At 44.7% G+C, this 16,325-nt stretch overlaps 2 protein-coding genes across 2 annotated transcripts; both read left to right on the top strand.

The window, feature by feature from the left end:
* Positions 1-13,361: 13,361 nt before the first annotated feature.
* LOC141641103 (uncharacterized) lies at positions 13,362-14,273 on the top strand. The gene is made up of 2 exons (XM_074449780.1): positions 13,362-14,049; positions 14,128-14,273. Exons 1-2 carry the CDS (start codon positions 13,362-13,364, stop codon positions 14,271-14,273), a joined length of 834 nt encoding a protein of 277 aa, XP_074305881.1.
* Positions 14,274-14,282: 9 nt separating this feature from the next.
* Positions 14,283-14,876, top strand: LOC141641102 (uncharacterized). Its single transcript, XM_074449779.1, has one exon. It carries the CDS (start codon positions 14,283-14,285, stop codon positions 14,874-14,876), a length of 594 nt encoding a protein of 197 aa, XP_074305880.1.
* The last annotated feature ends 1,449 nt before the right edge of the window (positions 14,877-16,325 follow it).

Raw genomic sequence — 16,325 nt, 5'->3', positions numbered from 1 at the left:
ATAACCTCGTTCCAGCAACATCGTTCTCTATTCTTCCTTTTCGAAAGTGGACCTTATCCTTGCGAAAAATATGATCAGTGTCTAAATATTGTCTATGACAATCAAACCAACTCCATTTTCTGCTATGCTGAAGCCAAATCGATTCAGTCTCTTTTTTTGTACAACATGAACATGCATTCTCACCAGCTGTTGACCAACCAGATAACATGCTATAAGAAGGAAAGTCGTTGATCGTCCATAGGAGTGCGGCTCTTAAGTCGATGTTTTGTTTCCTAGACACGTCATATGTAAACAATCCCGTGTCCCACAATTGCTTCAACTCGTGAATTAGAGGCTGTAAATAGACGTTAAGGTTTTGTTTGGGACTCTTTGGTCCAGGAATAATTAATTTTAAGAACATAAATTGTCTTTTCATGCATAGTCAGGGTGGTAAATTATAAGGAGTAAGCATCACCGACCAGCATGAATACAACTTCCCGAATGGCCCAAAAGCCGTGAAACCATCGGTGCAAAGTCCAAGTCTAACATTCCGAGGCTCAGATGCAAAAGAAGGATGAAGATGATCAAAATGTTTCCAAGCCTCACTGTCACTTGGATGAGACATTGTCCCACTAACATGGGGGTTTTCATAATGCCAACACATTTGTTCCGCGAGGTTTTTTGTGGAATAAATTCATTGCAAACGTGGCCCTATTGGGAAATAATTTAAGAAATTTTCGGGGACCCTTTTGCCATTTGCATTCTTTGCACTTTTGTACCTAGTTCTACCACATTTTCTACACTTGTCAAGAAGAGCGTCGTCCATCCAAAAAAGCATACATCCATTAAAACATGCATCTATCTTTTCATGAGGAAGTTGAAGAGCTTTAAGAACATTTTTGGTTTCATAGAAGTTACGCATCAAAATATGATTTTGAGGAAGAAGGTCTCCCATGAGTGACGCGAAACCATCTACACATTTATGGGCTAAGTTGAATTCACATTTTAGAGTGACAAGCCTTGCAGCCGACTGTAGCAATGAGACTCGACATCCCTCGTAGACAGGTTGCTCGGTACGTCTTAACATTTGAAAAAAGGCTAATATATTGGGATTTTGAGTTTCATCAACCAACTCGGCATTAAAAGCTTCTTCCCTAATTTGATCAATGCTATTACGCAACGCATCCTCTACCATATCTATATAAGGATTGTCAGAGGGCATTGCCATTTCCTCTTCCTCTTCCTCAACGGGGAATTTCTCTCCGTGACACACCCAATCATAATAGTTGTCACAAAAACCCTTTAGACCAAGGTGTTTTCGTAGTTCTTGTTCAACTAAATACTTTTTATTTTTGCACTTAGTACATAGACACCTAATTTCTTTACTTCTAATGAATTCGTCTTGTTGCTTAACATAATCAATGAATTTATCCACCCCTATTACGAATTCCTTCTTTACTTTTTTTATTGGAATCCAACCTTTCATACATCCAGTTTCATTCTAATCTCTTCATTGCAAATCTACATATATATTAGTAAATAAAAATTATTAATAAAAACGGTAAGAGCATTCATAAACCCATCTTTGAATCTTTCATACCACCACCACCACCAACAACAACAACAACAACAACAACCACCTACAAAAAAAATACTTTATTTATTGGGGTCCTTATCTCTCCAACCTACACCCATCTTTGAATCTTTCATACCATTAGGAATTACCCATTTTTTTTCTTGATTGTAATGAGACAAAAATTCGGCAACACTTCCTTACAGTTCTCCAAATATATTATTTAGAATAATTTCTCACTCTACATATGTATTCGGAGAACATTAAAGGAAATGTCAACCAAATTTTGTCTCATAACAATCAAGAAAAAAATGAGTATTTACCACCTAAATGGTATAAAAGATTGAAAGACAGTCCCAAAACGGGAGTATTAAAGAATTACACCTAATGTGGAATCCCTGAACGGGTACTAGGTCAAAAATATATTAACAATCAAAGATACAAAACATTATGATTTCACAACAACACAACCATAGGATAAAATAATATTTGTAAAAAAAATACATATGACACAATTTGGCTAAACTAAGTAAAAATAGAGTAAGCATACTAAAATTGGTTAAAACATCCTAAATTGGCTTTTAGCTAAACTAAACTACCTTAATAATCCTAAACATTCTAAATTGGATTTTAATTAAACTAAATTATTTTAACAATCCTAAACTTAATTAAACTAATCATTCTCAAAATGATTTAAACATCCTAAATTGGCTTTTAACTAAACTAAACTACCCTAATAATATTAAATATCGTAAATTGTATTTTAATTAAACTAAATTATATTAACAATCCTAAACTTAATTAAACAAATTATTCTAAGCATCCTACACTAATTAATCAAGCATCCTAAATTATCCTAAACTAAGAATCCTAAATTAATCAAGCATCCAAAACTAAGTGTTCCGGGTGTAATTCCAGAGCAGTGTTGTTTACCACGCAAGCTTGGTGAATGGATGTCCTTCCTTGCCTTGTCTCTTCCTCTCGGTCTCTCCTGAAACGATGAACAAACTGAGGGCTCGGCTTTGCACCGAGCGTACTCACTCCGACGCTCAAGTCAGTGAACTTAAAGGGATTAAGTTGTATGTTACTTGACAAAGTATATTGTAGAGAGATAAGGGAGATTATACCAGATGAATAGTGAGTTTTAGGTTAGATTCTGGATCCTTTCCTCAATGAGGGTTGAGGAGTATTTATAGACTTTCACCTTTTGTCACGTAGTGGCCAAGTGGCCAAGTGGCTAGCAGGTGGAAAGACTGATCTACCCTCGGCCGAGGGACCCATGGCAGGCCGGCGAGCCCTGTTGACTCCATGCCGAGGGGTCTTGGATATGAGTATGCGGATATGTGCCCCGGCTGGCTAGTTGTCCCAGCCGAGACCCAAGAGACAGGCCGACAGGCTGCGTCGGTTAGGCTGTCTAAGTCGTTGACTTGCTGTGGGTATCTTTGACCTTGCTCAATATGTTGACTCGGTCAGCGGGTGCAGAATATGCCCCATCAATAAGCATCCTAAATTAGCATACTAAATTATTCTAAGCATCCTACACTAACCATAATTAATCAAAATAATAACCATAAAACAACCCTAGTTAATCAAAATAAGAAAATTAAGTAAACAAACCTTGACTTAATTGAGACAAGGAAGTGGGGTGGTGGTCGGCGGCAGCGGAGGGCGGCGGAAAAAAGGAAAGGAGAAAGGGAAAGGGGAGAGAGGGCAGCGGGAGAGGGCGGCGGGAGTGGGGTGGTGACCGGAGTGAGGTGGTGGCCGGAGTGGAGTGTCGAAATTATTGGGGATTTTGAAAGTATTGGGTGAAAATAATTGAAGAGAGATAGGGGGAGACGGGTGAAAACCCGTCTATAAAAAAAGCATGCGACGGAAATTCCGTCGCAACATTAAAAAATTTTATTTTTTGATGAGCTGTAAACACTATTAGTAAAAAAATTCTGCGACGGAATTTCCGTCGCAAAAAAAATATTATTTTAATCTAGCGACGGAATTTCCGTCGCATACTTTAATATTATTTTAATATTGCGACGGAATATCCGTCGCAGTCCTTCCCGCCATGTCAGAAAAAATTGGCGGTCTAGGAAATTTTACTACGACGGAATGTCCGTCGCAAGACCGTCGCAGGTTATGTGGTCCGTCGCAGGTTTAAATTTGCTACGGATTAAGCTTCCGTCGCAATGTGTCCGTCGCATCGAAACCTTTTTTTTTGTAGTGTTAGACCTCTTAGCCAGCAATCAGACAGAGATGGCTAAACAAACGACGTGCATGCACAAATCAAAACACCAGAAACGGTACGACACAAAGATATATCCAACGGAAAATACTTAAGTTCAAAAGCAAAATATGTCTGGCCCCTGGACCAGACCAAAATACACCCAACTGTTCAAACTGAAACTAAAATGCTACGCCCCGTAGGGCCAAAAAATAACTAAGCATAATAAAAGTTTTTCAGATGGAGGAAAAGCTAATCTAAATCAATACGATCCACAGCCTCAGAAGCAGCTACCTGGGTTGCAGGAGCAGGAGAAATCACCTCTTCCTCAGCACCTGGATCATCAACAGAAGCAATACCTGCTCCCAGCATGCCAGCTAGCAGATCCAGGCTTAGACCATCAGGAAAATCAGCAGCAAGCTTTCCGTCCTCAGCCTCCAAGTCCAAAGCCAAGTGCTCTCCACTCTGGAACGCCTTTATTTACCCAATATTCGTCTCCAGAGCAGCATAGGCAAGAGCATTTAGTAAGGTGTCCCCGAGCTCAGCATTCTTCTCCCTTAGCACCTGCACCGCTGAAGTCAGGGAAGCCTTCTCTTCCAGAATCTGGGAAACACGAGCCTTAGCATCAAAAGCACGTTTCTCAGCATCAGCAGCAGACTTCTTTGCCTCAGCAACACTCTTTTCAGCACCGGAGATCAGTCTCTCAACGTCAGAAAGACTGTTCTGCAACTTCTGCTTCTGAGCAGCCTCCTCTAGCAGTAGATTCTGGGCCGTGTCTAGTTCAGCCTGAATTTTGAGCTTGCTCTCCTCGGCTGCCTTCATCTGCTTCAGAAGCTCCGCCTTCTCAGCTTCACGGGGAGGTACCTTTCTCCGCAGGAATAGGGACATTTGGAAAGACTGCCAACCCAGAACAGTAGGGGTCAAAAGGGGGGGGGGTGAGGCAGTCATCATATATTCACCTCAAAGGAGTGTTCAGCAGCACGATCCACCAGGTTACATAAGGCCCTTTTTCCCAATGCAGACTCGGGGACAGGGAACAGCAGCTGATCCATCAGACCCAGATTACGCTCGGATTTGGACTTGCCAAAATCCTCCGGAAATGTAAAGGCAACTACTCCAGAAGTAGGGGCAGCTCAAGAAGCTGGAACAGCTCCAGAAGCAGGGACAGATCCGGAGGTAGGGGTAGAACCAGTCGCAGGAGCAGATTTGGAAGCAGGAAAATCCCCAGAAGCAGAGGGAACATACCCAGGAATTGGAGACCTCATAGCGAGAGGAACGACTTCGATGGGAACCTGCTCCTGGGTCTGACCAGCAGCAACAGACCTTCTTTTCGCGCGAGTTCTAGAACCAGTGGCAGTAGTAGCTTTCCTCTTCTCGGCAGGCTTGGGAGCACTCTCGGCGCGCTTCTTCTCTCTCAGAGCTAGAATGTCAGTCAGTGAGGCTTTGGATTTTGCGGAACCTGAAGGCAGGAATGTTCAAGTCAGAGCCAGAAAGGCATCACATTGCCAGAATCAGAAAGCAATTAGAAATGGATAAAAGTAATGCACTAGTTGACATTGATTCACGTGCTTCTTCTTCTTCTTCTTCTTCTTCTTCTTCAAGCTCTTCTCCTTTCGATGCAGATGCACCGTCCTCAACCAGATTAGGAAAGGTCCTATTCTCGTCAGGAGGACCAAACAGTTTTGTAAGAGATGATGCCTCATTAGCGGATGGGGTCAAATGGCGCAGATCTACACAAAAAGACAAGTAAGGAAATATGAGCATCAAAGATGCCAGAAATTAGAGCATGCAAGTACCAAAAGTTGACCGCCAGGTGCTGACGATGTAGTTGGTGGGAGGAGGAAGAGTATCTACTTTCACAAAAATAAAACGGGTGAACCACTTGCTATCATCCGGGTTCACAGGGAAGATAATACAATTCTTTTCCCCGTCTCGAACTCGGATGGTCACCTGGCCCCGGCTAAGAGATCTGACCGAGAATAGGTGGGCCAGGTCCGAGAGACCGATTTCATAACCAAAACGGCTATTCATAGCATGAATAGCAAGCAGAGTCCACCAGGTATACGGAGCTACTTGTCAGATAGCCAAATGATTCAGGTTCAGAAACTCTCGAATCAGAGGACGAAATGGAAATCTCAGACCCAGACGAAACGCATACTCGTACAAACATATCCATCCCTCCTTTACGGAATGGAAATCTCAGACATGCTTTTGGCATTCCTGATGTCCACCAGCAAGCTTTGAGAGAGCGTCGGCTCGGTTGTTCTCAGACCTGGGAATGCATTGTATCTGGAAAGATTTCAATTTTAAAGTGTCAGCTTTTACCCTTTCCAGGTATCTTACCATCCCGTCGTCTCGAGTCTCGTACTCTCCTCTGATTTGATTAGCCACTAAAAGTGAATCTGTTTTCAAAATGAGGTGTTCCGCCCCGGCAGCTCTACCTGGCTCGACTCCGGTTATCACCGCCTCGTATTCGGATTCGTTGTTTGAGGCCGAGAAGGTAAATTTCAAGGCGTACTCAAACTCGTCCCCGTTTGGGCTGATGATAAGTATGCCGGCTCCTGAGCTGTTTGCCGTGGAGGACCCGTCGGTGTATACTTCCCATACTCCGGGGTTTTGCTCTTCTTGATATGTGCACTCGGCCAGGAAATCTGCAAGTGCCTGTCCCTTTATCGAGGGCCTCGGCTTATATTGAATGCCGAAGCCGGATAGCTCTACTTCCCATTTGATGAGCCTGCCGGATTGCTCAAATTTTTCCAATGCTTTCTCCAATGGTTTGTCGGTTAAGACCGTCACGGGATGTGCGTCGAAGTAAGGTTTCAGTTTCCTTGGGGCAACGACGACAGCAAAGGCTGCTTTTTTACCAGTACAAACATATCCATCCCTCCTTTACGGAGTTGGCTTTTTTACCAGGAGTTGGGATATGGAACACCACCTGATCGGAAAACCCGAATGTCTTCCTAATGTAAGCAAGATCCTCCGGGGTAAAGTCGGAGTCGCAGGAATACTTAGCGGAGAGAACATCGCCGGCGAGGAAAAGGTCAGGCGGCGCCAAGGGATCCGTGGCAGAGGTCGAGGAGGCGGTATTTTGAGACATTGCAAGGAAAATCAAAGAAAGGAAGCCAAAAAGGGGACGAAGTACCTGTTGAAAGCGGCCGGCAGAAGAGGATTTGTGGGAGAGGAAGGTGAAGAAGGGGAAATAATAATGGAGTATGAGGAGTTAGGTAACCGAGGGGGTATTATGTAGGGGAGAGAGAGTTTGTTTGAGAGTGGGATAATGAATGTGGCGGTTGAGAGACATAAAGTGGGGGAGTTCTCAAGACTAAGGTAACTGATGAAGCTTCGTCGGTTCTCCGCATCGCAAACAAAAATTCCCGTCTAAAAATTTTGAGACGGAAATTTGGGGGCAATTGTTAGGGATAAAAATGGAATTTTATCACCTGTGACGTGGCGCCTTTTTACTGGCAGAAAGAATGGCAAAAAGATGGCGACGTGGCACATGGTTATTGGTGGATGAAATGAAAAAGGGATTGATGAGGTGGCACGGTGTGGACCATGGGATTAAAGGGGAAACAAACACATTTTGTTGTTTGTTGTTTCAAGCGCAAGGGAGAAGAAAGAGTCAACTAACCACTCCCTAATATTAAGCAACCACCTTATTTTCCAGGATTAGACGCAGATATTTAGCAGTAGAGGTAGGAAGGAGTTGCGGATTCAAAACCCTAGCAACGAGCAGCTATAAAAGCAAGGGAGTTCACTGTGAAAAGTGGCATTCGAAATTTATCTCAAGCAACGCATCATTCCTCAAAAATCCCGTCTATACTTGGCAACAATTCGCTAGCTAAAATAACAATTGTATTTCGTTACTTGCATATTAAACCTTGATTATAGTGCAAAGTTGGTGGGATTCCGACTCCCCCGCGGTTGTTCCCACACCGGGTTTTACGCGTCACCAAAAATCCTCCGTGTCATTTTCTTTCATTTCGTCTTTTCTTTGATCATTGTCATTGCTGCATCCAAATCGTAATTGGCACTAGATTAATCACTATCACTCACATAATTAATTCGAAACAGGTAAATTTTTACCAAAACAATATATTATGTAAATTGTACTCGTGCTCCGATTGTCATATAGTGGACTATGGGCGGGATACCGACTCCCTCCGCGGTAGTTTCCCACATCGGGTTTTCCGCGTCACCAAATCTCTTGTGTCATTATTTCCTTTATTTTTCCCTTTACATTATTTATATCATTATTTCGTCATAAGTCACATATAATTTAACCCCGCGATACGAGGCTAAAAAGAGTAGGTCACTTTAACCCCTAACAAGATAGAATATCGTGTTTTGACAATTTTTACCCAAAACAATTAACAATCTCATTCACTATAATTTTCTTTTTTAAAAACACCAACGGAGGCAAAAACATAAAGCTAGTCTAGTTAATTTGTTTATATATATAGGTGTCACACAACTTATTAGCTATTACTTATCACCAAAGTTTGTAACTAATATTTTTTTTCTTATGTAAAGAGAGTTATAAGTGTGGTATTAATGTTAAAGTCAAGCAAATTTAGTTGGTAAAGTTATGAGATTAGATGTGATGTTCATGACTGTTAGGCCCAAAATCTGGATATGGGATGACTTGGGGCAGTAGGCCTAGAAGCATTGTGGGACGCAGAATATCAGGGAGCCAGGGTGACAGCATCAGCAAGCAGCGCAGGACGTGGGCTTCGATCCGCATGGAAGAAGCATATGAGAGTCCTACCACTTACCACATCCAGGGAAGGAAAGTCCTATTCGGCATCAAATTAGGAGTAACTTGGAAAGAAAGCAAGAAACCCTAGCTAGCCGAGCTCTCCCTATATAAGGAGCTTCAATGCAAAGAAGAAAGATCATCAGAAAATACAAGAATTACACCCCAGCATTCATAGTGAACGCACGAACTGTATTTCCTCCCGAATTATAGTGAAAATATTGGTGGGATTCCGTCTCCCCCCGCGGTTGTTTCCCACATCGGGTTTTCCGTGTCACCAAAATCGTTTGTGTTCTTTATTTACTTCGCACGTTCAAATTAACATACAACGAACAATCAAATCGTAATACGGACCTAACACTAAGACCGCTTTAACTCTAAATTGGTAGAAATTTACCAAAACAGTTTGGCGCCCACCGTGGGGCATAGTGGTCGTCTTCGTTAGTTAGTCTACACAGCAAGCACAACATGTCCGGACACCAAGAAACCAACCCAGGTAGCACCAGCGGTGCCTCGGCAACGCGGGTACCGCCCCCCTCGGCAGCAACATAGGTACCACCTCCCTCGGCAACAGCAGCACACACAACCTCGGTTCAAACTACAAGTACTGCCCAGATTCCAACAGTCAAGCAAAGTCAAAGTTCCCAGGTAGCAACAACCCCATCTTCAGAGAGAGTCTAGACCAGAGATCCAGGAGTCGTCCAGGGACGGCAGGGAGTCACACAGTCTGAAAGAGGACCACAATCTAGGCAATAGGTTCAGGCTCCTCCGAGTCCCACCAGCATCATGATAAGCGGGTTGGACACATTAGCAAGGACAATCCGGACTATGCAGAATGAAAATAGAAGCATGAGATCCCAGATGGAAGAGGACAACAATCTCCTCCGAGCACAAATCAACGAGTTGAGGAGCCAGGCCGCCAGTTTGGCTCCCTGGATGCAAGAAGACAGATCCGGGAGGCCACTTGGAGAAAGTAGGGACCGATGGCAGACATGGGTATTACCACGCGAAGTAGAACTCAGGATGGACATTGACGCGACACCACAGCCAAGAGGAGGCCTGGTCCCAACAGGACTGGGGGCATTGACGCCAGATGAGGAGCCAGCGTGCCAAGAGCCTACACCCACATCAGATGCAGAGGGACACCAGAGAAGCAGGGCTGCAGCTGCGGTCCCACTGATCAGGACGCCAGTTATGAATCAAGTTGAGTATACATGGGGAAGCGCCCCGGCGGTAGCAGCGTCGCAGATGCACCAAACAACAGTCTTAGAACAGCAAAACTTCGTGCGACGAGCAGAAAACCAGTCACAGGAGCATCTGCGACCCACCGGCAGAGACATACATAGAACAGCAGTACCAGGAACTACGAAGCCTCCTCCGGAGGGTCCCAGGAATGCCTCTACCTATGGAGATGGCTTCACTAAAAAACTACGCTGACTCACCGTTTACTGACGATATAGCCACAGTGGCCTTACCAAAAGGATTTAGCGTCCCAACGATGACCCTCTTTGATGGAACCACAGACCCCTGCGATCACATTAGTCAATTCAAGCAGAAAATGATGGTTACCACTGCCACGGGAGCCTCAAAGGAGGCATGTATGTGTAAAGAATTTGGTTCGACCCTAACCGGAGCAGCATTACAGTGGTTTGTCGGCTTGCCTAATGGGACCGTATCTTCATTCATCGATTTGATCAACGCATTAAATCAGCAGTTCTCCAGCAGCCGGAGAACACCCAAGCAGCCAAGTGATCTATACAGGATCGTTCAGGAAATAGGTGAATCAATCAAAGATTACGTCACCAGGTTCAATGCAGAAAAAGTCTCCATACGAGGCTGCGATATGTCCACTGTCATCAACGCCTTCAGGCAGGGCTTGGATAAGGAATCAAACCTCTATAAAGAATTAACGACGTATCCTTGTGAGAGATTCGAAGAAGTCCAGCAGAGAGCTACAGCGGCATTAAGGTTGGAGGAAGACATACAGGCTCGAAAGAGAATAGCAAACTTCGACAAATCAAGCAGGAAATTGAGAACAGAAAAGAAAGACGAACGAACTAAGCCATACACCAGACCCAATATCAGCAGATTAGCAGAAAAAACTCAGCAAATTGACGACTCTCAACATCCTCCTAAGCTATTTGAGTACGGATTCAACACGGGAATGAAGGGATTGCTGAAAGCACTCAGAAGCCTGGGTGATCAGGTGAGGTAGCCAAAGCCCCCCACTCAGGATCGACCCAACGACGACAGAGACAGCAGCAAGAGATGCGAATGGCATCAGGACATAGGTCACAGGACAGAAGACTGCTACAGGTTGCGAAAGGAAGTAAAGTTCCAGGTACGCAAGGGAAACTTGGACCACCTATTATCACGTGGGGGTAAGCAGGACAGGAGAGAAGCAGCAAATCAGGTGCTTCCTTCTGCTCCACCCATATGCACGAAAATTATTAACGTGATAACAGGCGGATCCGAGCTATCAGGTTTGATATATTAAGCCGCTAAGAGGAAAGCCACCGGAAGTAAAGGGGATCATCCAGAAACTTCATACAGAGTAAGCTAGAGCAATTAACCCCCGGTAGCTTTCGACGAGTTTGACATAGAAAGCGGTGTAGAGCAACACGACGATGCCCTAACTATAACGTTATCCATTGGCAATTGCACCGTACGAAAAGCATTAGTGGATACGGGGAGTTCTGTGAATCTCATCATGCTCGAATCACTCAAAACCATGAGTTTTGATAAAGAGAACCTGATAAAGAAATCTGTGCCCCTAGTGGGATTCAGTGGTGAGACTGCGCATTCAGTAGGTGAGATAACCATCCCAACATATATCGAAGGAGTTAATAAACTAGTGAGATACCTAGTCATCGAGGGTCCAACCACCGACAACGTGATACTAGGAAGACCGTGGCTGCATTAGATGAAGGCGGTGCCCTAAACGTATCATCATTGTCTCAAGTTCCCAACACCATGGGGTACGGTCACAGTAAAAGTAGATCGAGAGGAATCCAGAAACTCCTACGCTCAAGCCCTAAAGGCTACAACCAAGCTCCCCTCATAGCAATTACAGGACCGGGGCACCTCGACGGAGTACAAAGAGCCTCCCTCAGAGGAACTGGACCAGATACACCTGGACGAGGAACACCCGGATAGGACAGTATTGATTGGGGCAACCTGCAGTGAAGAACTGCGCAGCCAGCTGACTCAATTTCTGAAAACCAACATGGACTGCTTCGCTTGGTCCCACAATGATATGATAGGTATAGACCCATCCGTTATTTCACATAAGTTAAGCGTGAACCCAAGCTGCACCCCGGTACAGCAGAAGAGAAGAAAATTTGCGGCAGAACGAAATGAGGTCATTAACAAGGAAGTAGACAGTCTCTTGGCAGCAAATAAAATTAGGGAAGTCAGCTACCCTGAATGGCTCTCAAATGTGGTAGTTGTGGCCAAGAAGAATGGCAAATGGAGGGTGTGGGTAGACTTCACAGATTTAAACAAAGCTTGTCCCAAGGACCCCTTTGCACTGCCACATATCGATGCAATTGTGGATGCTACTGCGGGACACGAGGTACTCACCTTCCTCGATGCCTGGAGCGGTTATAATCAGATCAAGATGCATCCACAAGATCCAGAGAAAATAGCATTCATGTCGGAAAGAGGCATATATTGTTACAAGGTCATGCCCTTTGGCCTAAAGAACGTCGGGTCCACTTATCAACGGTTAGTAAATAAAATGTTCAAACAGCAAATAGGAAAGAACATGGAAGTATAAATATACGACATGGTGGTGAAGTCCAAAAAAGCAGAAATGCACATGGAGCACTTGGCAGACACCTTTCAGACGTTAAGGGAGTTTAAAATGAAACTTAATCCGTCCAAGTGCTCGTTTGGGGTATCTTCAGGAAAATTCTTAGGGTATATGGTGACCCAGAGGGGAATTGAAGCAAGCAAGGAACAGATAAAAGCAATACTCCAGCTGGAATCACCCTAGAAGCCAAAGGATGTGCAAAGGCTGGCAGGAAAGGTGGCGGCCCTAAACAGGTTCATATCAAGAGCCTCGGATAGGTGCAAGCTGTTCTATGATATATTGAGGAAGAGTCAGAAATTCGAATGGACCGGGGAACATGAAAAAGCATTCGCAGAACTCAAAAGCTACCTAAGCACGCCACCGTTACTCGCAAAACCGGAGCAAGGGGAGCCACTATTCTTGTACCTGTCAGTCACGGAAGCAAATGTAAGCACAGTCTTGGTCAAAGAGCAGGAAGGAGTGCAGCATCCCGTATATTACATTAGCAAGTTTCTGCTTCCTACAGAGACCAGGTACACTTCCTTTGAAAAACTAGCATTGGCTTTGGTTACTGCTTCCTACAGAGACTATTATGAGGAAGCCTGAACTTTCGGGCAGAATGACTAAATGGTCAGTACGCCTTAGTGGGTATGACTTGCAATTCGAACCCAGAACGGCGATAAAATCCCAAGCCCTAGCAGATTTCGTCTCTGACTTCTGCCCTGCCACCCGTGGGGAGGCAGAAGAAGGAATGCTGACAATAATGGGGAGTCAGGATAGCAAGATATGGACCCTATACATTGACGGAGCCTCAAATGCAAGGGGAGCCGGTGTGGGTTTGGTCCTTTGATCACCTAAAGGTGATCTGATAGTACAAGCTATTAGGTGTGAGTTCAAGGCAACCAACAACAAAGCCGAGTATGAAGCCCTTATACTTGGGATGCAGATGGCATCGGGGCTTAAGGTAAGGAACCTGAGGGTGTATAGTGACTCCTTACTTGTGGTACATTATGTAAACAACAAATATGTGGCGCGTGATTCAAAAATGATAGCCTACTTGAAGATAGCCACAAAGCAAAAGTCAAAGTTTAGAACATTCAAGATAACTCAGGTGCCACGAGATCAGAACGTGGAAGCGGACGCCCTAGCAACATTAGGGGCCACCTTCCAGCCCACAGAACTATCAAACATACCGATTACCCATTTGTTGACCCCAGCCATCCTGAAGGAGCCAGATCAGAATCCGGTGAAAGAGGATGTACACATGAAGTGTGCACAGGGAGCCAAGACGCTGGTTTCCATAGTAGGACAGCAGGATGCAGATTGGAGGGTTCCATACCAAAATTGGCTAAGGGATGGGACACTCCCTGAAGACAGAAAGGAAGCACAGAGTGTCAGGATAAAAGCTTCTAGGTATATCATGATTGATAACATTCTCTTCAGAAAGTCATTGGCAGGACCATGCCTCAGGTGCTTGAGCAAAGAGGAAGCAGAAACAGTACTGCAGGATGTACACGGCGGAGAATGCGAGAACCATGCTGGAGGACGAAGTCTGTCAAACAATATTTTGAGACAGGGGTATTTCTGGCCCACCATGCGCGCAGATGCCGCGAATCATGCCAAACGCTGCGAGTCATGTCAAAAAGCGGCTCCCGCAATTCACCAGCCAGCAGAACCAATGCATCCGATTATCTCTCCATGGCCATTCATGATGTGGGGCATGGACATAGTGGGTAAGCTGCCCAGGGCTCCAGGAAACAGAGTGTATATGCTAGTTATGACTGATTACTTCTCAAAGTGGATTGAATCAGAGGCAATGACAGAGGTAAAAGAGCGGCAGGTGATCTCTTTCATCAAGCGCAACATCATAAGCATATTTGGGATACCATCCGAAATCATATGCGACAATGGATCCCAGTTCATATTAGATAACACTGAGGGCTTCTGTGCACGATAGAACATAACAATGAGAAAGTCAGCCCCCAGATATCCGCAAACCAACGGCCAAGCCGAGTCCAACAACAAAATCATTGTGGAGAACCTCAGAAAACGGCTGGAAGAGTTGGGGGGAAAATGGGCAGCTGAACTACCATTAGTACTCTGGTCAGTCAGAACAACACCGAAAATGGCAACAAGCCAAACTCCATTTAGCCTTATATACGGAGCAAAGGCAGTGATACCCTCAGAAGTTCTGGTACCCACGCACAGATACGACTGTCAGACGGCAGAGCAAAACAAGGTCAAAATGGCTAGGAGCCTGGATACAGTTGATGAGCTGCAAGAAAGTGCTTACATACGTATGGCATCGTATAAACAATCTGTAGCAAGGACATATAACAAGAATGTCAAGATCAGGACCCTTGAAGTAGGGGACCTCGTACTCAGAAGGGTATTCGAAAATACCAAGAACCACAAAGCAGGCAAGTTTGCCTACAAATGGGAAGGTCCATATCAGGACGAAAGCATTATCAAGAATGGGGCATACAGGTTGATGACCATGCACGGTCAAATCCTGGATAAACCCTGGAACATCCGTCACTTGAAACGGTACTTTGTCTGATAAAGTGCCAAAACTTTAGTGTACAAAGGACCTTTCAAAAGTCCATGAAGCAAAAAAAAAAAAAATAATGAAAAAAAAGGGGGGTGGGGGTTAGTATATGCTTTAGGTGTTGGTGTGTTGCAGAAAACTTTTTTCTTTTGTCTTCTTTAGTTTTTCTTTAATCAAATAGAGTCGTTTTTAAACCAAGTAGTCCAGGTTGTGGCTTCCTGGATCCAGGTGTTGCCCTGGAACACCATGAGATAGCACTAGGTAATTTGCACTACTTTTAACTTTATAATGCTTCTACGAAGAAAGGCTTTGATACTAATGTTGGTTACTTATCAGATAAGGAACACTTTGAGGGTCCAGCCCCTGCCATGTGAGGATGCGAAGACGTTTATCTTAAGTCAAGCCACATGGAGAGCATACGCCGAGGGAGCGCGCAGGGTACGGCATACTAACACCACCCATACCTTAACGTTAACTCAGTAATCCCATAGCTATGTCGTAGAGCAAAAGGTGCACGCACGGATTTCAAACGTCTGGAACCACAAGGAACGTAACATTCCTTGTTAGCCAGAAACATTCAATGAAGGTATGCTCCAGTCAGGTAACCCTAGTGATAAGATATTTTACGTCATGGGTAAAATATGTTATCAAAAACCTATCACCAGGAACAGGGGCTTTGCACCTGGAACCAGGTCAGCTACCTGGGTACACCTATATGGAATTGTAATTCCAGAGATCAATGGCAAAAAACGCAAGTATAACAAAAGAAGGGCCTAAAACCTAGGCCCAAAACTACTTTAAGTTAAGGCACCAGCTACTTATAGTAGGCGCCATCAGAGTTTAAAGCCTGCATACCAGCAGGCGCAAAACAGACCAAAATAAAAAAAACAAAACAAAACAAACAAAGAGTTTTTTTACAAAACTTGTGCCACACAAGGCCAAGTCCCCAGATAAGTTGAATAAAAATTTTTAAGAGAGGTCAATCCTCTCAACAACCGCATCCTGACCAGCGCTCTGCTCCCCCATGATCCATTTGCTTCTCTACTGCAGGTGCCTGAACAGCCTCAGGAGTTACAGTGGCACCATCACCAGTCTCCCTCGCCAAGATCTCCTCAAATGTCCCACAGATGGCCCCAGAGATATCCATGGCTGTAAAATCAGGCTCCGGGTTAGCACCTTCAGCTTCAGGAGGAAACAGGGCGCTCAGATCCATGCCATTGGGAAATGCGCGTGAAAATTCGGCCAGCTCCTCCTCCAGGTTCCAAGACGTGTGCCTCCCCTCAGTATAAGCACAGATGCAGTCAATCCGCACCTCAAAAGCAGTGTAGGCTCCCACGTTTTTTTCTAGCTCAGCCATCTCCTCAGCACGGGCCTCCGCCTTTGTCAGCCCAGAAGTCACAACACAGTTGGCTTCCTGCGTCCTCGCCAGCTGGTCTTTAGCTGCCTCCTTCTCTTTTAAAG

The sequence above is a fragment of the Silene latifolia genome, chromosome 2 (genome assembly GCF_048544455.1).
Source record: "Silene latifolia isolate original U9 population chromosome 2, ASM4854445v1, whole genome shotgun sequence".
Taxonomy (NCBI): Eukaryota; Viridiplantae; Streptophyta; class Magnoliopsida; order Caryophyllales; family Caryophyllaceae; genus Silene; species Silene latifolia.
Note: the sequence above shows the minus strand (reverse complement) of the source record. Positions and strands in the feature narration are given on the sequence as shown.

Excerpts from the sequence above, each read along its gene's own strand:
- LOC141641102 (XM_074449779.1), top strand. The coding sequence starts at position 14,283 with ATGAGAAAGTCAGCCCCCAGATATCCGCAAACCAACGGCCAAGCCGAG.
- LOC141641103 (XM_074449780.1), top strand. The coding sequence starts at position 13,362 with ATGATAGCCTACTTGAAGATAGCCACAAAGCAAAAGTCAAAGTTTAGA. Across the intron at positions 14,050-14,127 it reads GTGGGGCATGGACATAGTGG|AGGCAATGACAGAGGTAAAA; the intron begins GTAAGCTGCCCA and ends GGATTGAATCAG.